At 42.2% G+C, this 24,169-nt stretch overlaps 1 protein-coding gene across 1 annotated transcript in view; it reads right to left on the reverse strand.

Annotated features, from left to right (window-relative positions):
- The window catches only part of samd12 (sterile alpha motif domain containing 12), a 144,631-nt gene extending 126,211 nt beyond the window's left edge, over positions 1–18,420 (reverse strand). Inside the window, exon 1 of the mRNA XM_083767479.1 lies at positions 18,322–18,420. Coding sequence (XP_083623605.1) covers positions 18,322–18,334 — 13 coding nt within the window. The 5' untranslated portion in view covers positions 18,335–18,420. The remainder of the gene's footprint in view (positions 1–18,321) is intronic.
- Positions 18,421–24,169: the final 5,749 nt, after the last annotated feature.

Genomic DNA, 24,169 nt, shown 5'->3' on the forward strand with positions numbered 1-24,169 from the left:
CTCGAGGACCACTGGTGGTCCCCGGACCACTGGTTGAAAACCACTGATCTAAATGCATCAAATTCCCGCCCATTTTGGGCGGGAACCCCTTTTGGTGTTACCATTATGCTATGCTTTAGCTATTGAAAAATAGCAGATCTACAAGCTCGTAGCGCGCCACAGAGTGGCGCTCTACGAGCTTGTAGGTCTGCTATTTTTGAAAAATCGAAGAACGACTGACATAGAAACATAGCTTTTTTAGAAAACTGTCAGGATGTAGAAGACATTTTTAGAATCTGATCTCAGGTCAAAATGTAATTAATGCAAAACAGCTTCAGTCAAGTGAATCAAAACGATGAACAAGCCCAGCAGTGAGCAGAGATGATGTTGTAGCAGAGAAGACAATTGTAGCAAGCCTTTATACGAGATCCAGGATAAAACTCACACATCAGGTTTTCATCATACTGTGCAAGGTTTCATCACTTTGGAAGTCACTTCTCACAGCTCTTTGATGTTCTTTGTGCAATGCTGACATGCAAGGTTGTTACACGTACTCTTTTGATGATTTACAGGAACCAGTTTTTAGGCCTTGTTTTAGTTCCGGTCGTGATATGGAGGAGAGAACAGGATGTTATCAGCAGGGAGCTGCCAGGTGAAAGTGAAAGAAACATCGCTCCATCATCAAACAATCAGCTCTTTTGCAGGAAAGGCCTGCAGCTCCTCACTCAGAGAGGGTAGGGGTCAAAGTAAGATTTTTGAAAGACTGCACATTTTTGGGCTGCACATTTTTGCCAGCTACTGTAATAGTTTTAAACTTTAAACAGGTTGCACGGCTGCACGCACACGCACACACAAATTGTTCTTACATTCATAATGACCAATGGCTATTTCTGGGGTGGACGATGAGCCGAGTAAACCATCTGATTTGATAAACGTCTCAGCATGCACAACTGTGAGGATGTCTGGTTGCATTAATTTCCGTGAGGATTCTGGCAATGGCATACAGATGAAAAAGATGACAGTTCCATAAATCAGCCCCGCCGCGCTGGCGGGCCGCACACGCACACAGCCTTGGAGCACAGCCCAACTCAAGGGCTCGTTACAGGCCACCGTCACTGGGCAATTACTGACCGCAAGCCTGACATCATTCAAAACGGTTTGTAAACAATGCAACTTCAAAACTGTTCCAGATGAAAGAGACAGTATGAAGGCTACTATTGGGTGGTAGTGTGTGTGTGTGTGTGTGTGTGTGTGTGTGTGTGTGTGTGTGTGTGGGGGGTAATCTTGTCCTAATGTCTAGCATTGATTCGTTTTGTCTCAATGTATTCTGGAAGAAATCAAAATTCAGGGAACAAAAACGGTGTCAAAACACAACACCTTGTGAACTTTGTTGTAGATCAGCTGTTTTCGGCGAAAGGGTCAGATGGGTGGGCCACACCACATGCACTTTCAGAGCATGTGTTTAATTTAATGATCAATCGTGTTCCAGTTTTGATAAATGGAATAAATGGATAAATGGAAATGGTACTGAACGTAGCATACTTTAAGTTCATGTTTACCGGTATCACTCATTTTTAAGGTTTAAAAGAAAACAAAAATACCACTTAGTTTTAAATTAATGTTATAATATCATTACAATCTTAGTGTTTTGCCAATTATTTGGGGGCCTATTTTGCTATATCCTCACGGTCCACCTTTGGGCCATAACCACTGCCTCAGGGGACCCCATGCAACCCATTTTGGGGCGGGAACCCCTTTTGTTGTTAGCATTACGTTATGCTTTAGCTATTGAAAAATAGCAGATCTACAAGCTCATAGCGCGCCACTGAGTGTCGCGCTACGAGCTTGTAGGTCTGCTATTTTTGAAAAATCGACTGACCTCAAAAGACCTCAACACATGAAAGAATGCCAAGCAGAGTCACTCCTTGAAATGTGAAAACAAAACCCATGTCTCCTTCCAGCCCTGCTTTCTCAAACCGGTTTCCCCTGAACCATCTCTGTCCCTAAACAGTTCAGATGAACAACTTCCTGCACAGTGCAATCCTCTAAGTTCCTTTCCCTCAACTACATTTGTATCTCTCACAGTAAAAAAAACTAGCATGACCTCACAGGAGAATGTGCCTCATTTAAATTACACAAGGGCCTCCGAGAGTCTGTGAGAATTATTGAGTTATAGAGGAAAACGCGCATGAGTAGGCCATGTTTCAACGGACCAAAGGCAACTTGAGATGCACGGCACGAAAGCATTGCTCCCTCACTCTCTCTCCACTCCTCATCCTCCTGGCATCACCCTAACTCAACGCATGACTGGTGGTGTGCACTGTGCATCCACACTGGAGGAGAAATGAATTATACATTACATCCTCTAACAAGACAACACAATGCACTGGGAGGTTATGAAGGGAGACGGAGAGATTGTGATTAAAGAAGACGAGGGGGCAAGGGCAGACCGACAGGGGAAAGGCGGGTTCAGTCCTCTCTCCTGCTTGATGAATGGAAGGGGAAGGGGCAACATGGGGTTTGCTGGGGGCTAGGAGATAGGAATGCTTTCTTTTTTTTTATCAACAGTTGCTATAAATAGCAGCATTACATTCATCCTTCCCTCCTTCTTCCTGACATGCGCCGCACGTACGTGCATTGCAAGAGGAACACATCAGATGAGGAAGAAAGTCTCCCTCCCTCCTCCCATGTCCTTTTTCTCTCCATACCTCAGTGAGACGGCGGAAATACAGAGGAAAAAAGGGAGAGAAACTGAATGAACGTTACACATGGATGTATTACTAAATTACTGCAGCGCTATTCACCATCTTTGGTGGGAGACAGATTGATGGCTTGGGCCAGAGTGATGATATGATTCCGAACACACAGGCACCGCCATCTCTCAGCATTTGGAAGATAATGGCCCAGTTTTCAGGGGGCCATTATGCGAAGTATGTGATCAGCATACAAAATTATGTTGGGGTTTATTTGTTTTCATCTCAATTTCCTTTGTCCCAGAAAGATTATACAGTGGGATTATCTACTCTTGTCAGGTGCAAAGGAGAGAGGGTATACATTGTGGCCTGTAGTCTGTACTCACCAGAATGTTTCTGCATTGGGCAGTGAAAGAAGGGAATTGCAGCAATCCATCAATAGATTGCTAGATCGACCGAGGGAGATTGTCTCCTGCATGGGATTATTCGTAGATTCCCTGAGCTTGTGTATCCAAATGAAGGCATATTTAATACAGCCATGACCGCGGTTGGATAACATCAAAAGCCAGGCAACAATTTATTCATCACACGCCCATAGCCTTATTTATTAACCCATTCAGGCCTGAATGGGTTAACTGTCTCTAGGCTGTCTCTCTAACTGACAGCCCAGAGACAGTTAACCCATTCAGGCCTGAATGGGTTAACTGTCTCTAGGCTGTCTCTCTAACTGACAGCCCATGCAGAGACAGTTAAAGGAGAAGTCCATGCTAGAATGCTTTCTTATCTTTCTTACCTTTCTTTGTAGTTGTTACGTCCCCACCAAAGAGGTCCAGGTGTTTTTTTGTGCAAAAACTCCTTATTGGCCATTTTCCCTACCATAAGCCCTCAATGAATTGCATTGCATTGAATGGGAATTGAATGGGGCTATGGGGTGTTATGCTAGTTCGCTTATTTCCATCGAAAGAAGTAGTAAAGTGTGCCGCTTGGGATATTATTTACATTATGAAGAGAGGATATATACAAAGAAATTATAATTTTGAGCAATGGAAATAAGCGAATTAGCACAACACCCCATAGCCCCATTCAATTCAATGCAATTCATTTAGGGCTTATGTTAGGGGAAATAGCCAATAAGAAGCTTTTGCACAAAATAACACCTGGACCTCTTTGGTGGGGACGTAACAACTACAAAGAAAGGTAAGAAAGCCTTTTAGTATGGAATTCTCCTTTAACATAACTATCTTGACTAATCTTAGATCAGCAGACAAAGTTGTACTTGTCCCCCCCCAACACAAAGCTGGTGACGGAAGGTGACAGGGCTTTCGCTGGTAGGGCTGTGCTGTGGAACCAACTACCACTGGAAATTAGACAGACCACGTCAGTGTCCACTTTTAAAATACTTTATAGAAAGGCTTTTAATTCGTTTGAGTGAACATCTAGTTTCTGCTTTCTCTTTATCACCTTATTTTTCATTATTTTTGTATTGATCTTTTACTATTGCCCTTTTGCTTTTGTTAATTTCCATTGCTGATTTGAATTGCCCGTTTATGTATTGTTATATGTGAAGCACTTATTATTATCAATCACCCTTTTAGGCACTGCTTTAAAGCTTTGTCACACAACGGTGTAGCGGCCCCCTGTTCCACCATGAGTTTATGGGATATTTAGCCAAAAGGTGACACTAATCATGATTCACAACGAAAAGGACATGGGTGCGTTTGTTCCCCCAGCTCAGCCCTCGGGGGTTTTGAAGCGGACGTCTGGCAGGGAACATGGAAGGGCATCAGCAAAATGACACAGACATCTACTCAGCAGTTGCTCTTTTGATATGCAAGAACAGCAGCTTTGGAGGTTTACATGGAAATCTGTCCCCTCTTTTTTATTTATTTAAGGAGTTGTTTTTAACAGCGTGCCTCATAGGAGGCAAGCCATCTGAAAGAGGGTCTGTCTGTGTCCGTCTGTGGCTAATCTCACAAATCAATGGACCGATCAGCGGTATATTTCTTATACACGCTATAAGTAGACTAAGGAAGTTAATCACTGAATAGCGGCTTTCACATAGAGGTATTCTGAAAAACATTATGAAGCTGAACCATTTCATCAAGCAGGATGGCTGGCATCTCCCATAGGAATAATGAGGGCTCCATGAGGGACTCAAAGTAAAGCCACTGCACCTTCACGTAGTAAGGAGACAGTTGATGAGGTCAGTAGTAAGGATGCCTCCTGGTCGCCACCCAGCTGGGAGAAGGCCTCAATGGAATCATGTTAAACATCCTCCAACTGGCTAAAGCAATGCATAAAATAATGCGTACAAGACACAAACACATACAACAACATGCCAATGTGTTTCTCACACCACACAGGCCGACCGCTCGGTCCGACGGTTCATGTATTCTTTATTTAGTTTTACTGAGAATAAGGTTAGAAATAAGTTTAGGCAGTGCTTAATTTCTAACTCAATGATGCCGGAGCTCAACTCCCGCACATGCACATGCACGTGCACGTGCTGAAAAATCTGTTTTTCGTCGGGTTTGGGGGTATTTGGCGGTAATTCCGCCCGGAGTAACAGCCAGACAGTAGGTATACCAAACACTTTTTCACAAATCAGACTGCACAGGCTAGCCACAGACTGATTTGTGAAAAAGTGTTAACTTACTACAGCGAGTAACCATGTCATGATAAGACTCATAAGAGAGATGATTATTGATTACAAACTGCCTGACTGCTAGCCACCAGCGTGGCTCAGCCTGTACAACACACAACAACAACCAGGCGCGTCACCACCATTCACCTTCACCCCCTCTCCCGTCCGAACCTGAACCGATTACAACGAAGCAAAAATACTTTGAAAGGGGGGGCTTTTCCGCGTGGTGGGAATAACAACTTCCACGGCCAGCCGTCCACAGGCATGTTTCCAATTCTGATCACTAAGGTACGCCATTGACGGAAGATTCCACCTTTATGAGCAGCGTACACTCACTGTGCAAAGAACGTAGTTGCGCCCGCCCTGCAACGTAGTTCTTTGTGCAGTGTGGGTGGAGGCCTTTTTGGGAATCATTTCAGCCAAGCTCTGGCTGAAATTAAGCACCGAGTTTAGGGTTAGGCATAGTTAAATTGGGGTTAAGGTTAGGAATAATAACTAACCGTTTTAGCATAATATACTTAGGTTACTTTAGGAATACCGGGCGAGTTGTTAGAGGGGAAAGTGTTTGTGTACTAAACAATAAACATCATTAAAAGTGTATCATTACATCATTAGGAGTGTATTACTGCCTGGAGTAGTTCACAATCGCAGGCCACACACATTAGTGCTCCATTGTTGTCGTTTCATGTTGCCATTTTGCACACAGCAGCAACTCTACAGTAGAGGCCTATAGTGCCTCACAGGAGTCTGCCTCAAGATGCTTCTCTAAAAAATTGCTTTCAAAGCCAGGGAGACAGAGGGAAATTAATTAAGATATATTTCATCCTATTTCGCTTACAGTGAGAAACTACATGAGATTAAACGTGGGCGCTTTTCCCAGGCTAAGTTAAGCTCATTTGTCTGCGTGTGAATTTCCTATGTGGGTGATTCTTCTCTCTAAGATGCAGAGTGAGTTAACTTTATCTGCCACATGTTATAGCTATCCATATTATCTGTGACACTGTGTGCACAATATCGTTATATCAGCTTTCTTTGCAGATAAATGAGACCGCAAAGCTATGTCAGCAAAATAGCAAAACTACACAAGTCAGGTGCTTGTGTCTCTGTGGCACAGAGATAAATTAGGACAACAACTTTGTTACCCAAACACACATTATGTTTCCCTAGTACTCTGTACCGTAAAAATATATGCCAATCTTTATAGTGAGTCACCATTTAACATTCACCAACATGGTTAAGTGACTCAGTTTTCCCCTTGCTTTCTTAACAGTATACTGTATTTTGTTGTTTTTCCATTGTGTTAAAAGTGGTGAAAATGATACGGATAGCAATCATTGCTGTAGTGTCTCCATCTCTCCAGGTCCTTAAACACAGTAAATAGTAAATACTTTTTCAGTTCAGTACCTGTACGTGCCCGTCGGCACGTACAGAATATTGCATTCACATTGGACTGCAATATTAAAAACAATAATGCAGAGAGAGGTGGTTTGGCACCACTTTTGTCGTCTCCCTCATTAGCGGCGGATAAGATCGAAAGGGCAGCTTGTCGTCTACTGGCACAGAGAAATGTGGGTCATTGCTCATGTCAAAGGTACAGTACATGAGATTTGAATGTCACAGTGCTGCATTTGGAAGGTACTGGTCCGTCTGTGTGTTTGCTGTTGCCTTTTAATGAGGTGTTTTAATCATTTCTTATGCACAACCCATACAAAATAGTTTGGGAAACATTTAAAAACATTAGTTCATGGGCACCCAATTGATACAATTGTTATCCCGAGAACCTCAATCTACACTAAAACCTCAGTGTTTTTAACTCTCTTTTTTTTTACTTTTATGGTTCCATTTGGTTCCATGTATAAACTCTTAGTTACAGACTTGCAATGGCCCATTTGGTTCCTATTTAACTATCAATCGTTTATTAAGAGGACCCCTAGCACTCCCTCAAAGAACCTGGAGGTTCCTGGACCACATATTGAGTCTAGCAAGTTGGTAGCAAGTGTTCAAATAAAATCATATAAAAAGGGGATTATGGCAGCACAGACTGTAACATATACTCTATGTAACAGAATTCTAGTAATTGTCTCCCACGTTTGAATGAGTTTATCATGACCAATGTAATTTACATGAAAATGTTTGCTATTTACAGTTATTATAAGTGATAATCTGATGGACACCAACTTAACTTAACGTATAGGAGGGAAAGAGAGACTGATACTGGATGGAGAATTGGAGACGTGGACTGAAAATGAGAGAAAAATGAAATGGAGAGGAAGAGAAAGGGAGGTGGACAGAAGCAAGCAACAAAAGAACATCTGGAGAAAATGGGAAAGAATCTGTACAGTAGAGAGAGAAATATGACCCACTTTTTAACAGAACCAAGTGTGACTGAGCTAAATTTAACTACTGTACACTCTGGTCCACCAGGGAGCACAGAACCCACACATAGTTATCAACGCTTCCTGCATCAAAGGCAGAGTATGCATAATAAAAATAGAATTGTCATTTGGAGCATTTGGAGCATGAGGAAAGGCTATAAATATTTCACAAAAAACACAATACGTCACAGACTTTGTCTGTAAGTGACTAGTATCACTCTCGGTACAATGGCAAGAATGTTTGTTCTCCCATACTTTAGAATGAGATGTGGAAGTGTTAAATAACTCTATATTCTGATAAGTAACAGGAGTCTCCATGTCTCTCCAGCTGTTTATTAAAAATAAATCACACCCGTGTGAACTGAGTGGTGCAACTTATCTCTCTCTCTCTCTCTCTCTGCAGCACTGTCTCTCTGTTTCTGGCACAACAGCGCCCCTACTGGTACTCATACTGGTGCTCATTAACGTCACATACATAGGTGAACCAACACATAGGTGAACACGGACATTGCTGTTCCTTGGAGTGGTTGCACCACTCAAAAACTAAATGCATTAACAGCAATGCTGGAGACAGTGTGGCCACAAGTTGCCGGACCACGCTCATATATTCTGGACTTGTCCTAAAATTCAGAAATACTGGATATCCACTTCACCTTGGAGACCATTCTGTGTTTTAAGATACCTCAGACTTGTTCCTTTTTATTGCTGGAAAATATCCCTGAAGAGTTTCTAATACATGATAAAATATTTCATCAAGATCCTCTTAGCAACGAGTAAGAAAGCGATCACACGACACTGGTACCAACAGGAGCCGCCAACGAATGAACATTGGATGGACATTACTGAGGAACTGTTATGTTATGGAAAAACTAACATTCATACTTAGACTACAAGAGGATAAGTTCTATCAAAAGTGGGAAAAGTGGGATCTCTTCTTTCAGCCTAGCGATAATGTATGAGGATTTCAATGAATGTTTCTTATAATATGAATAATGCAGCCTTGTTTTTGTTTCTCTCCTTTTTCTTTTTTCGTATTGTCTTTTTTTTGTTGTCTGTCTTTTCATCAATAAAAATGCATTTTCAGGTCGGGGCACATTTTATCCAATCAGGATAAAGAACTCAGTCAGGATACAGATTAAACTGAAAAGGTGCTCCTCAGAGCACAGGTCTCCGCCAGGCCAGGTAGGTCATTGAGGGCCAGCAATGTTGATGAAATATGAAAAATAGGACAGATCCGTCTTGAGCACATGACTAGAGAGCGTGATGTTTAGACAGTATCTGTAGGAGTAATGTAAAAAAAAGATTGCAAAAATGTTCCTATTGGTGGCGCTATAATAGGCCAATGTGAAAAGGGTGGCATTGTTCCATTCCAATTGGAATGTGCAAGAGTTTCACAGCAATTGGACGTTCATGATTTGAGGCATTTTCTTCAAATTCAAAACGAGCCACTCCTGCAAACAGATGCCTCCTAAGCCCATCGGGATGGAATATGAAAAATGGGAAGGACCCATCTTGATCACATGAATATAAAGAGACTTGTGTGACAAAGATCTGTTAATGAATAATGTGTTTAGCGAAAACCAAAGCAGAACTCCCACCACGGGACTCGGGCAATCAATTAATTCAGTTGCAACTTGCAACCACTATATTAATGGCAAGTATTTCATACAACTCAAGTTAAAAAATTGTGAACTATCCCTTTTTAAAGCCGTTATAAAAGGCACTCACGACTGACTTCACCTGACATTGACCCCTTCTCTTCCTTCCACAGCCACTGTAATATCAGTGACAACCAACCGTCGCACTTCAGTGGCCTTAATCAGTCAGCGGTAGAGAGTTCATTGAAATTCATGGCCATCAGGGACATGGGTGCTTGCAATGCCATGTTCTGAATAAAATTTACTTTATGCAGACCGCAGCCATCTTGCCATTCAAGTCTCTGTGTGTGTGTGTGTGTGTGGGTCTGAAATCCACGTAACTCAAGAACCGTTTACCCCACCGACTTCAAATTCGACACACACGTTCCACACACCCACAGGGAGTGCAGTGCGCGGTGTTGAGTCAGTCGGACCCACGGTTGTCCAGAACCACCACAAAAGGGCCCAGTGTCCATAAATGGAGCTGGCCTGCGGGCATGCCTAAGGGTTCGTCCCACCGACTTCTGACATCATTCTGACGTTCTAGACTCCATATTTGGGCATGCCTGACAAAGAACTCCATATATGGGCATAAAGGGCTCCAACGGGCACCGCTCTAGTTAGGTTAATGGCAGGGTGGCAACTAGCCGCAATTTGCCATTTACAGCCCATACATCCAAACAGAAAAGTCCTATCTGATTGTATTAAACGTCAAACTCACCAACATTGCAGCTGTACAAAAAGCTAAAAGTGTCCTGTCAAGAAATTGGACAGAGTTCAAATTACTGGCCTAATACTGTGAAGGGCACTGGAAGTGCCTCAAATGCTTGTTCATCAGGTCTAGATATACAGTAGACACCCCGTTTGGTTTCATCCTTGAGATTCTACCACAGTATGAATATATTTTGAGTGGAGTGTAAACTTAATTCATATTGAGCACTGACGCAGGTGCTGACGATTCATATGGTAAATATAGAAACAATGTTTTTTACAGTAGCTTTATATCACACTAATCGACACTTGCGTATTCCCAGAGGTACCCACCCTCCCCATTCCCCTCACAACCTAGACACTGATTCAATCAAAGCCTAAAAGTTACATTCTATTCCTGTTCCACAACCATAAGAATCTATCACAGGACTGCATATATCTGCCGACATCTTCAAAGATGGAAAGCATAAAAGTCACACGAAAAATATTCCACCCAACATTTTCTAGGGTATTTCAAATGCACAAGAAGGCAATATTCTATATCTGCCGTCTGCTGTGCTTTATTTTTATTTATGTTTAATTGTTGACCTGCCCTTTGTCAAGCACCTGGACACAGCTGTGGTTCTCAAAGTGGGGTAAGGGGACACGTGGCTGTCCCCTGGGGTTACAGCGCCTGCATCAAAAACCGGTTATCCGGTTTATACCTCATAAGTGGCGCTGTTGTGCCAGAAACAGAGAGAGAGAGATAGTGCTGCACTGTTGCCTGCTAATGAGAGAGAGAGGGGGGGGAAGAGGGGAGTTGCACCACAGGTGTGATTTTTAATGGCTTAAAGGTATATTCAGTGATTTCACTCAAAAAACCTTAGGTTTCGTTTTTGGCTGTGGGACCCAGCCTTTCGTCCAATCAGGATAGAGAGTCAAAAATGAAACCTAAGGTTTTTTGACCCCCAGGGGTTAACTGGGGACAGGGAGGAACTCCTTATATGGCCAGCACACTCTATAGTAGGGAGGATTATCACAACAAAACAAAAAAATAAGTGGTATTTGAATTAAGTGAAATCACTGAATATACCTTTAAGCAGCACACATCTTCTATCATACCGCACTAAACCAACTGGCAGGCAAAATGTTACGTAAAACTCAAAGAGCATGGACTAGAGAACAGCACACTTGGTGCTGTGGGGAAGATATGACTCTATATTCCCTGCAAAGCCTGGGTTAAATGAAGTGAAAGAAACCAACTTGCTGGACAACAAAATAGCCTGACATGTCCATCATCAGCCCAGGCCCTGGGAGGGTCCTTCCCTGCCTCTTCCCTCCCAAGCAGACAGTCAGTCAGGCCCAGGCCCTGGGTCCTTCCCTGCCTCTTCCCTCCCAAGCAGACAGTCAGTCAGGCCCAGGCCCTGGGTCCTTCCCTGCCTCTCCCCTCCCAAGCAGACAGTCAGTCAGGCCCAGGCCCTGGGTCCTTCCCTGCCTCTCCCCTCCCAAGCGGACAGTCAGTCAGGCCCAGGCCCTGGGTCCTTCCCTGCCTCTTCCCTCCCAAGCAGACAGTCAGTCAGGCCTAGGCCCTGGGTCCTTCCCTGCCTCTTCCCTCCCAAGCGGACAGTCAAGGCCCTGGGTCTCCCCTACCAAGCGGACGGTCAGTCAGGCCAGCTGAACTAGCTAGGACACTGGGACAGTGGTGGAAAGTAACTAACTACATTTGCTTAAGTACTGTATTTAAGTACAATTTTGAGGTATTTGTACTTTACTTGAGTAATTCCAATTTCCAATACTTTTACTTCTGCTCCACTACATCTCAGAGACAAATATTGTACTTTTACTCCACTACAATTATTTGAACATTTTAGTTAGTAGTAGTTACCTTGTAGATTTTATTTGGATTATTATTACAAAACCACTTCAGCTCTGTATACTGTACATTTCAGCTATTTGAAAATAGACAATCTACAAGCTCACAACGCATTTTCTAAATATTTGTATACATTTGAAAACTTAATGGGACATTCTGTATAATGAGTACATAAGCACATTTTTATGCTAATACTTTTGTACTCAGTACATTTTGAATTCTGGACTTTAGAGTATTTTTATATTTCAATATTTATACATTTACTTAAGTAAAACATTGGAGTATACTTTTTCCACCACTGCAATAGGAAGAACCGTCCGGTAGAATTGGAAAGACAAGACTATCCTGTAAGTTTGCATTTGCATTTTACATTTTCCAGGAAGTCCAATAGCACCACTGCCACTGAAGAGATGTATATAATCTATCAAACCACCAAACCCCCTTCACTCAAATGTGTTCGGTTTATGTAATTTACTTCTGTTGCTAAGCTACATCCCCGAGGATGCTTTCAGAATGAGCTTTCTGAATGGATGCACAGACATGCAGGACAGGGCAGGACATTGGAGAGGCAAAGCAAACAGGCTGGCGGAGGTACCTGTACCTTAAGGGAGACTCTTTATGTGTGTAATATGTAGTTTTAGATATTGTATCAGTGAGCTAATTTCCTTCCTGGACTACATGTTGTCTCAGTAAGACAGCCCTCCCCCTATCCACAAAGAGGAGCAGTGCACCAAATAATTATGGGAATTGTAGTCCAGGAAGGAAGTGGGCCCAGTGTCCATAACATCAGAGACTCACTGCTAAAATCTAAAACCACATATTACACACATAAAGACCCCCAGGAAAGTGTTCTAAATCTTCTAAACGTCATTAACATTTTTTTGCAAAAAGGGTGAAGTGTCCCTTTAAAGATCTCAGCTACAGGCGTAAACCAAGCCCCCAGAACGGCTGGCCAACATTTAAGCCGTCAAGCTTACTGGTCAAAGCTGGAACTGCGTAGACTAGAGCATGAGGAAACCCTGCACAGCTGGGGTTTAACATCGAGCGCTCATTTGCACCTCTGCATTTGCCAACTGCGGAAGTAGAGCATTCTTCCGGGTGCTTCAAAACGCCACTGAGTAACTTCCATTGAAATGAATAGCAGGGGGTGGGGCTGTCGCTCCCCGTCCGCACTCTATCCTTAATTTAGAACTAAACTTCTTTGCCTTTTTTGCAATTTGACACACATCATGTTGCAGTTCACAAGCCAAGGCCCTCATTTTGACAAAGGTTGTGTTGCTCAAAACAACTCACCCAGTACAAACCAGTAGCCTACAGCGGAGGCTGCGGTATAATGCAAGTTCAAATTTAACTGAATCGGGGGTACATCATCCCAAATTTCTAGCAATGTGAGCCTTGCTTAACACAGAACACACTCTCATGGGGCTGCCTGAAGACAGGCACACAGACCCCTTCAAACCCACGCTTTACAGCCCCCTTTAAAGTTAAACAAAACCACGCTTTACATTTAGCAGCGGTGAACTTCAAAATACTCTAATGCTCACATCATGACAAATGCAAATGCAGCCACAAAGCTGCAAGACTCTGAAGAGGTAGGCTTAATTGTCTTTTCATACGTTATTAATGATTCATGCACTTGCCCTATATTCACTGTCTTATACGTAGGGGCTGGTAGAATGGTACATCGAGAAACAGTGACACTGCAGAATTACATTTTTTATGACATTTCAATAAAAGCACAGCCGTCTTGAAGAATTTAAATGTAATGAGGCCTATAATTTATCATGCGCAGTCTATACTGTAAAAAGGAACAATAATTATAATTAAACTCTGGCACATTTACAGTAATGCCGATCAATTTACACTGTTTCTGCAACATAAACTAGCACGACGACTTGGAAAGGTAGCACTGCCCGAAACTCACAAGCACAATATCTCCCCTGGAAAAGCAGGGATGCCTATTTGACAGAGCAGCAAGTTTGGTCTCCCACACATCATGGGAGACCAAACTACACACAAAGGACATGAAACTTAGAGATTGCAGATTTAATTTAACCGAGACTGTATACGTATTTATACACACTTAAGGTTTCTTAGGTATACACGCATTTATACACAAGTACAATACTAATTCTACAATTTTACATTGTAGAAAATAGAGACGCGCCGATAATCGGCCACCGATCGGTGATCAGCCGATATTCACTCCAAATGACTCAATCGGTGATCGGCAATTTACCCTATCTGTGATCGGCAATTTACCCTATCTGCAGAAACCGATCTTTTACACCATTTAAGTGGTATAAATGTCAATCAAATATATATAGTATAATATAATGTTGCATCTTTCTGACAGGCCTAAACATTCTCCTCTTCCTCCCTACACACAGGAACAGTTTTGACACGGGTTTGACATCAATTATGGAAATATTCAAAAAGTTCCCCTTACGCACAAGATCGGTGTCGGAAATCTGCCGATCATGAGAAAAACAATTGGTGATCGGGATCGGTCCCAAAATATCCCGGACCATCCCTAGTAGAAAAGCAAAGCACAAAAAACACGAGGCTGCTCCATGCATTGGTAACACTATAGTTCCAAAAAAGGGGAAAATTAATAAATATTATACCAACTGTCAGCTCAGGTCAATGTGTCAGTTTCTCTCTGAGGCATGGCCCCTCAGAACAGACTTTTCAAGGTGTCCTATTCCAACGACCATGCATTACACAAATGCTTTAGGCTATTCTGATAAAATATGATCTGGCCTTGTCGCTTTGGAAAGGCAGTTTTTCTGCTCTCTGTGCTCATCCATGGCAGATGGCATTACACTTAACTATTGCAGCTTCAGTGGATAATGGCACAGCTCATCCATTTTTGTCGAAGATGCAGTGAATCGTATTGCAATTCACTGAATTGTTCTCTAAATCTGCATGATTGACTCAACGCCGCACTGTTGTATGTTTGTATGTTTGCAAAGCAACATTGTATTGTAGGTTTGCAACATACAGTATTGTATGTTTGCAACATACAATACAGTATTGTATGTTTGCAAAGCAACATTGTATTGTATGTTTGCAACATACAATACAGTATTGTATGTTTGCAAAGCAACATTAAAAAGAAAATCTCCAGGCAACAGGCAGCACAAAGGACACTACAGCAGTGGTTCCCAAACGTTTCAGGCCGAGACCAGAAAGAGAGATTAGATGTTTGCCCTTGACCCAAACTATTGGAAATAGCAGATCTACAAACACACAACGTGATGCTTCACACCACGTTGTGAGCTTGTAGATTTTCACTACTTAACATTTGTTTTCAAATTTATTTGATTTCTCCATGAAATTACTGAAAATAATCTTTGAACTTGGTTTTAATTCATGGAAAACTTTGCTTTTTGGGAATGTTTTGATATAATAATTAAAAACAATATGTATAGGAATAGGAAACAGAAATTGACCCACACATGGGTCCCGACGCAGTGTTTGTGAACCAGGTCCAGTGCACTACTACAGCATAAACTTCACTGTCTTGGATGGATTATAAAAAGGGCTTTATTTCGATAGCACTGATCAGTAACATTCTGTTTTTTAGAGCTTCAGACAGATCAGCCATGGAGAGGACAAAGAATGTCTGTGAAGGAAAGCCCAGAACGGTGATTTCTGATAAAGCTAAGCAATGATAAAGATAATAGCGCATGCCTTTGACATTGCTATTTAATGTTAGATAGATTACACTTTAACTCCGAGAGTGGCCTGAATAAGATGGTTTTGTGGTAGGCCTATTTTAAATCAATGCACAGTGAAATCCGGACCATTTAAGAGTGCACAAATTGACTCTACTCTACGGCAGTGGTTCTCAACCAGTGGTCCGGGGACCAACAGTGGTCCTTGAGGGGTCTCCTGGTGGTCCCCAGCTAAATTGACAGTTGGTGACCAAATGGACCCTTATTAGATTTTGGGCTGTATTTTGCGTGTCTTAAGTACCAGGTCTTATTCCCTAACTTGAGTAAACTAAAGACCTGGAGGCGTGATCAATGCCATTTGGCTATTCTGAGTGGCCAAAGAGCATTGATCACGCCTCCAGGTCTTTAGTTTACTCAAGTTAGGGAATAAGACCTGGTACTTAAGACACGCAAAATACAGCCCCTAAACTCTTGAGTGTAAAATGACACCATTGGGTTTAATTTTATATTCTCAAGAGTTGCATTATTGTTAAACATCTACATTACTTAATTTACAACAAGTTTACACAATTGGATAAATGTAGAATAATAATTATTTTCATAAACGTTTGCCTGTTATCTCTCCTATTAAGTTTTAATATCTGCGTTCCTACTCTGTCCTGACTGATTTGCTGCATGTGTTTTATTCTATTTTTGTGTTCTGCTCTGTGAATTATTTATGAAAGGTGCTATATAAATAAGGTTTATTATTATTATTGGTACCAGATAAATACAGTTTTGGGTCTGAAAGGCTAAATGTCAACAAATGGTGGTCCGTGGCTCAAAATGCCCAAAAATGAATGGGCCTAGATATGAAAAGGGTTGAAAACCACTGCTCTACGGCAGTGGTTCCCAAAGTGGGGTCTGGGGACCCCCAGGGGTCTGAGAGAGTTCCTAAATTATAGTTTGTAACCAAATGGACCCTTATGGGTCTGTAACTGAGTGTGTACAAATGGAACCAAATGGACCCCAACAGGTCAATTTGGTTCCATTTGTACACTCTCAGAGTTACATTAACATTGATTTTATAATATAAATTGGGAGTCGCAGAGATAGAAATTTCATTAAATGGGGGCCGTAGCCTAATTCAGGTCAAACCTGCATGGGTGTTGAAAATCACCGTTAGTAAAAATCTTCTCTTTTGGGGGTCCTTGGCATATATTTTCTAATGGGGGTCTGCGGGCTAATGAGTGTCGATTTGGGGGTCCTTGACATGAAAAAGTTTGGGAACCACTGCTCTACGCCGTCTACGGGACCATTATGGGTCAATTTTTTTAGAGTTAAAACACTGAGGATTTTACTGTGTGACTTTAGAAGAAAGAGAGCAAAGAGAGCAGTGTATGCATCTCGACATTCCATCTACCTTTGCAATCCTCCAATCTCTGTGCATGTAAATATTTAACTGGTAAACAGCAGTGTCGTGCTTGCAGGCTCACTTTTAACAAAAAATAGGAACAGGAGAGACAGGTTCAAATGAAACTGATAGCGTCGTACAGTTTAAGGGCTACAAAGACTGGACAAATAAAGCATCATTGTCGCCGTCAGCCAGAGAGAGTAATAGGGCTGTCTGTCAACTGTCACAACTCACATACCAAACGTACCATGAGCAAACCAAAAACAAATAACGAAAAGCCAGTTTTAGGGAATGTACAAACACCGAACCACTAAAGTTCCCATAGCCTACCTCTCATTGGATTTTGAATCCACAAGATGCCTCCGACAAGGTGAGGGGACTGGCCCATCATCATCCCGGAACACTAGGGAGAAGTGTCTGACACTGTTTGACAGCACGTGCAGGAGTAGACACTGTTCAATCTCTCACCAACAGCAGCAATAATAGGCTATTGACCATTCATTAATGTCCTTTACGAGAATTGTTGTTGACAACAGTGTGACTTTTTGTCCATGCCACCTGCTGCGAGACGTATCCGACCCTGACTGATGCTCCAAGAAACTGAATACTCAGAGAAAGAGACTGCGCTGTGTTGCAAATGGAAACAATGATGTTTATCGTCGAAAATATAGCTGTAGATCCGCTATATTCGAGTGCGTTCCCTTTTCTTTTCTCTCGGAAGTCGACCGTGCGCTTTGGTCTCACCACGTACAACTCCACGGAATCCTCATGAAAAACAGACGAAGACTATAGAGACCATTATAATAGCCTACTTGACATAATATGCAATTAAATGTGTTTGCTCTCGTCTCGTTTATATGAACCTGCAACACTGTCTCTGCCACACCTGTTAAAGCAAATTGTCTTCCCTTCATTCTATCTAGTCAAACCACTCCGTTCTGAACACAGACGCACACAAAAATAAACAAACTATGACGCTTGAGCCGAGTTAACAACACCAATCTTCTGTATTATGGCATGTACTGTACGGCCAATTAATGCATTTAACATGCATGCATGCATGCAGCAGCACAGTCTATCGTGAGACAGAGACATGAATGGTGCACTGCACACAGTGATAAAAAATGACCAGGGCCATTCTTATTAAACGCGGAGAAGCAGACTAGGCTGCAACATCATCCAATCACAGCCATGCTGACTGCCTGACTTGATTGTGCACAGCGCGTCTTTATTGAGCCGCAGCTCTCCGTTTATTTATTTATTCCTCATCATTCATGATACAATAACACCTCCTAATGAAAGCGCCAATAAAGCAATTGACAATGTCCGTTGAAACGCTTGAATGAATGAGCCTTACCTTCGACAGCCATTGTTGTGCTACTCCATAGATTTGAGCATCATTCGCAGGGAGCTGACTGAGGAAATGTTTAAGTCAATGCTCTCCTCTCATTACCTTGTTTCGCACGTTTATGAGCACTTTGCTGCGGGCAGCAAGCTCGAGCGCACAGCTGCCTGCCGCCACCTCACAAAGCATTCTGGGGAGTGTAGTCTCACTGCAGGCTCACACAGCACGATCAAGGCTTCTCATCAGGACATGTATGTTGAATTAATTGGTGGACAATGTATATACTGTAGGCTACTAATTACACTAAAGTAAATACTCAAAGTGCAAAGTAAATACTGTAGAGAGAGAGAGAGAGAGAGAGAGATTTTTACCTGTAGGCTACTATATTTTTACCTGTAGGCTACTTTGAGATTTTTCCTGTACTTTTAAACAGAGAGAGAGAGGGGGGGGAGGTAAAGTGTCTAGTTATAGTGAAAGTTGAGGGGGCCCAAGGGGGGTCATCACTCATCAGCCTCTTTTGTTTGTAGAACAACAACAACAACAACAGATCCACCTGTTGGTGGCGCTGTAACTGGCCAATGTGAAAAGGGTGGGATTATTCCTCAGCCTATAGTATGAAAGTCTGTGAAAGATTCCACGTAAATTGCACACTGCCTTCATGATTTGAGTCATTTTCAAAAATCCACCGCGCTGTAAATCTGTGGAAGATTTCACAGACTCCAGGTCCCCAGCTAAATCTTTAACTCTAACGAGTACTGTACTTTTAGGCAGACATAGAATAGTACACCAATAGACAACAAACAAACAACTAATTTCAGTAATGGAGGAATGGAACACCTTTCCAGAATGGAATTTCAAGTATACTGCATGTACCTTTAGGCAGACATAGCAGAATAGTACAAAGAACAATGTTGTTGTTCTAGTTGTGCAAAGTATAATACTGAACACAGTGAGCTCAAACATCCATACCCCCAGGAACGGTACCGGGGCGCCAGTCCAGTTCCGACGGTACCGCCCTGCATCCTAAACGGTTGAGAAATGACAGAGTTACCGTGTGTCCGGAACATCCAGGCCCATGGGGCCGGCCCGGTTCCAGCGAGCCGCCATGTGTCCGAAACGGTAATGAAATGCAGAGTTACCGCGTGTGGGGGTCCCCGGGGGGTCCGTTTGGCGGTCCCCGGAACATCCAGACCCCCAGGAACGCGCCCAGAGGCCAAGGCTCGTACTGTAGTGTAATCTGTGCCACTTTACTCTACTGGCTTAGGTGTCCGTGCTCGGATGGATGGACACAGAGAGACAGACATACATAGGGACACACATAGCTGCGTATTGGAGCGGAGGAACCGGTCAAAAACAATACCATCACTGCCACAACACTATTTATCCATAATGTATAAATGATAGATAAGGGGTCAGGACAACGAGGCCTTTTCGTGGAGGGGTCAGAATGACATTTGGACTTAGACAGTTTTTTGTCTGTTTTGCTTATGTCCGTCCTTCTGTCGGTGTGACTGTAATCTCCAGCACTGCTGGACCAATTGTCAGGGAAAAAAAGGAGCTGATCAAGTATTAGGCCTGGGGTTCAGAGTCAGAGGAAAACTAATAAAGCAAAAATAAACTAAAAGGAAAAATAAAGAATTAAGAAAATACACAAATTACACAAGCCTACATTTCTACACTAGAAACATATTTGGCAAGACATTATTCCACAAACATAAGTTCCAACTGAATGGCATAGGTTAAGAAAGAACAGGAAAAACAAAACACATTATTTAGACAGAGGTCAACATTTTTTATAAAAATCTGGCAAACAATTGTAGTGTCATAGCCTACCTGTAGTTAACATATGGGCATTGGTCTAAGGAAATCCAGCATTTCTAAGAAAAGTAAATGGCATCGTTAAATAGACCCACAAATACCTGTTGTGTTTTATAGCATGCTTAGACTGAAAGAAAAAAATCACACCGGTGTGAACTGAGTGGTGCAATAATGACAACAGATAAGATTACAGCATATACAAATCCATAGCATATTGCATCTGTCTCACCCAGTTCAGTCGACAGCTGAGCTAGCTATGCTTATGCTATGACGATATCTGGACCCAAACAGTCGGCCGTAACATCAGCAACCTGGAGGTAAACTTGTTTGAAGGAGAGACCATTCATTGTTCAGGTGTAGAATGACAACAGAGGCTATAGGGCATTGGTGCAGTTTAGGCTAATGTATCTCTCAAATGATTGAATCTTTAATCGAACACAATTAAACATAAATATCAGATGAAAACAAATAATCTAAACAATGTTAAAGGGCTTTATTATATTGTGTTTTACAAACTTCCCCTATTTACCCAGGTTTTTCATAACCAGCAGAGGGGGCTCTCTCATTGCTTGACAGCCAAAAAAGGGATCACTTCCTCACTGGGGACTGTCTTTCTTTCTTTCTTTCTTTCTTTCTTTCTTTCTTTCTTTCTTTCTTTCTTTCTTAGTTAGTTAGTTAACTATAAATTATATAAATTATTATCAATAAAATATAGTAGTGTTTTCATCATATGGCAGGTAAATTTACTCCAGGCATCAAATGTATTCTTGTAAACGTCTTCACTTTTGACACATTTGTGACCACAAAGAACGAAAACATAGCAAAGGGTCTATTCTAAATTTGTCACAGAGTCCACCCCCAACCACTGCAGTCAGTTTGCTAGTTACAGTATATTATTTGTTCATTAAAATAAGTTTCAGATTGCATCGTTGTTAACAGCATGCAACATATTACATATGTACGTACCTGTATGCTGTTGTCTTCATCACAGGTAAACCTCCAGCACAGATTCCTATAGCATGACTAAAAGGTGATAGTTGAAAGGTGTTAGTGGCTACTGTTTCCTGCTCAGATTCTTTGGCGAGATAGTGTTTGTTTCCCCATTCTTTAACAGGTGACCTATAAATGCTGTAGATATTCAGTGACAAGGGCCAATTGCACCAAGAAAGATTAAATAAAGCTTAGATTAGTGTTAATCAAGGATTTGTTGATCAAGGATTTCTTTTAATTCGAGTTGTGTGCAGAATTCAAATGCTGCCCTCGGAGCAGCAAATTAATATGGATTTACTGTATAGCATTCAAGCTGCCCCCAAAGCAGCAAATTAACATGGTTGTATGTATAGCATAAGCTGCCCTCAGAGCAGAATTCAAATGCTGCACTCAGAGCAGCAAATTCACATGGATGTATGTATAGCATTTACAGTAACCTGCCCCCAGAGCAGAATTCAAAAGGTGCCCCCAGAGCAGCAAATAAAAATTGTTGTATGTATAGCATTTAAGCTGTGCTGAGAGCAGAATTCAAAAGCTGCCCTCAGAGCAGCAAATTAACATGGTTGTATGTATAGCATTTAAAATGCAGTGGTATGAATAGACTGCTACAGAATTGGTCTAATTTGCTTGCTTGTTTATATTGTGTAGTTAAAGGTATATTCAGTGATTTCACTTAATTCAAATATCACTTATTTTTTTGTTTTGTTGTGATAATCCTCCCTACTGTAGAGTGTGCTGACCATATAAGGAGTTCCTCCCTGTCCCCAGTTAACCCCTGGGGGTCAAAAAACCTTAGGTTTCGTTTTTGACTCTCTATCCTGATTGGACGAAAGGCTGGGTCCCACAGCCAAAAACGAAACCTACGGTGTTTTGAGTGAAATCACTGAATATACCTTTAAGCGTGCCTATAAGGATGTGAAATGGACAGCAGGCTACTGTATACTGTTTATAAATCAGACTGCCTCCTAATAAAGGCTTTTACATTTTTAACAGGGTCACATACAGAATGCAGCAGCCCCTGTATCTGACATGACATGACATGAGTACAGCACAGTAATTAGTAATCTGAGCACTTGCGGTCAACCAAAACCGTGGCAAAGAGCAGACCAAAGCAAACAACGTACTGCGTTCTGTGAGATAGACAGATAGAGATGATGCAGTAATCACATAACAGTATACAGTACAGTAGAAACTACACTTTCTATATCATCATACTATAATTCAGTCAATGTCTGAATGAATGTCTGAATGAATGAATGTCAGAAACACCGCCGTATCTCCTCATTGCCTGCACCAATCACTCCCACTTTTCACACAGGCATTGACCATAATAATATGGAGGTCTTAACGAAGCCATTTTTTCAATAAGATTAATAATGAATTTATTAGTGAATAAAAACGCCGACTTAAACGCGCAACCTCGCACCAGCACAGCCGTTTATCCGTTTATTTATCCGTGGTCTATCTCCGACCGAGCCACACTATTAGCACACATCTCTCCATGCCAAAATAAATCTGCACGCTCCCAGAATCCGGCTAGGCTACATTTTACCGACGCAACTGTCATATTTACTGTACAAATATTGTTTTTACATCACCACACGATCCCACGGGCAAAGTTGCTGTGACGTCATAATCGTCACACTTCTCCACCAGCACAGAGGCCAGCCATCCGAAGGACCCTCCCCCTTTCACTGCTCCTGTGTGAGATGTGACCTGTGAACTACTCTGAACTGTCTGTAGACTCGCCCACTCCACCAACAACAAACAACAACGACTCATGCTTGGACTGGAATACTCTGCCATCACCCCCCAAAAAACGCATCATGCCAAAAAGAAAACGCACCGCACAACGCACGCGTGACGCCAAATATTTGCGAGCCAGTCGCGCAAACGAAACCGAAGCAGGTAAGCAGCTGCATATCTGAACACATTTAATCGTTTGCACGCCCGTGCATCATTGCTTCTTTATGTGCTTGCGTGCGCATTTCCCAACTCTGTGATTTATCCATACATCGCTGTGTGTGTGTGTGTGTGTGTGTGTGTGTGTGTGTGTGTGTGTGTGTGTGTGTGTGTGTGTGTGTGTGTGTGTGTGTGTGTGTGTGTCGCGTCGCCCTCTAGCTGCAATTGCGAGTGTGCGCTGAACCCACACTCACGCACTAATCCATCCCATGCACATTATTAGTCGCCTATATTTACTACAGTTATTTACTACAGTACGCCTACACGCTGGGCCCAGTGTTTGTGTGTGTGTGTGTGTGTGTGCGCCCTCCCTCCCCCATGGCGCTGGTGCCGTGGAATCTAAAAAGGAACAGTACTCTTTGAACCTCACGACGGCCATTTACACAAAGCACGACCGTTCACTTACTCTAAATAAATGTATGGGGGGCAATAGTCCATACAACGGGTAAGGACTATGTACAGTATATTAATACAATAAACAAGCAAAAGGGCATTGCCTGACCATGGATCACACCAAAGGACCTGCAACATGACTGAGGAACACGTTCCACTTCAAATCATATTTATCCAACTGATTATTCATCTTAAAGGATAACCTCTCCAAAGCAGCCACAATACCAAGCTATCAATGGTGTACTTATGATTGTACTGCAGCATTTTCTTGCAGAAGAAACTACAGTAGCCTACTTTTGTGCCCAACCTAACTTCCCAAGACCATCTGTAAACAAATCCCCGTTCCCCCCTATCAGTAATGTGATCTATTACAACACATTACCCACACTGAACATCATTTGCTGTTCATATATTCAGAACGGGTAAGGACTAGTCATTATAATATTGTATGTCACACAGACACAGATGAATTGCTATGCAAAGTAAGAGAACCTTAGAAATGTTTACCTGTCTGAGTAATTGTCTTGTGCTGTAGCCAAGGGATACATTGCAGAGGAAGCTGTTAAATACTGTATGTTAATGATCGTTTAAAAACATTGGAGCTCACCGATGCAGCTCAGTGGCCTTGTGGTTAGAGTGTCCGTGACTGTAAAAATGGGACCCAATGCCTTCCTGCTTGACACTCAGCATCAAAGGG

This window comes from Protomyctophum parallelum (genome assembly GCF_964188405.1).
Source record: "Protomyctophum parallelum genome assembly, chromosome: 1".
Lineage (NCBI taxonomy): Eukaryota > Metazoa > Chordata > Actinopteri > Myctophiformes > Myctophidae > Protomyctophum > Protomyctophum parallelum.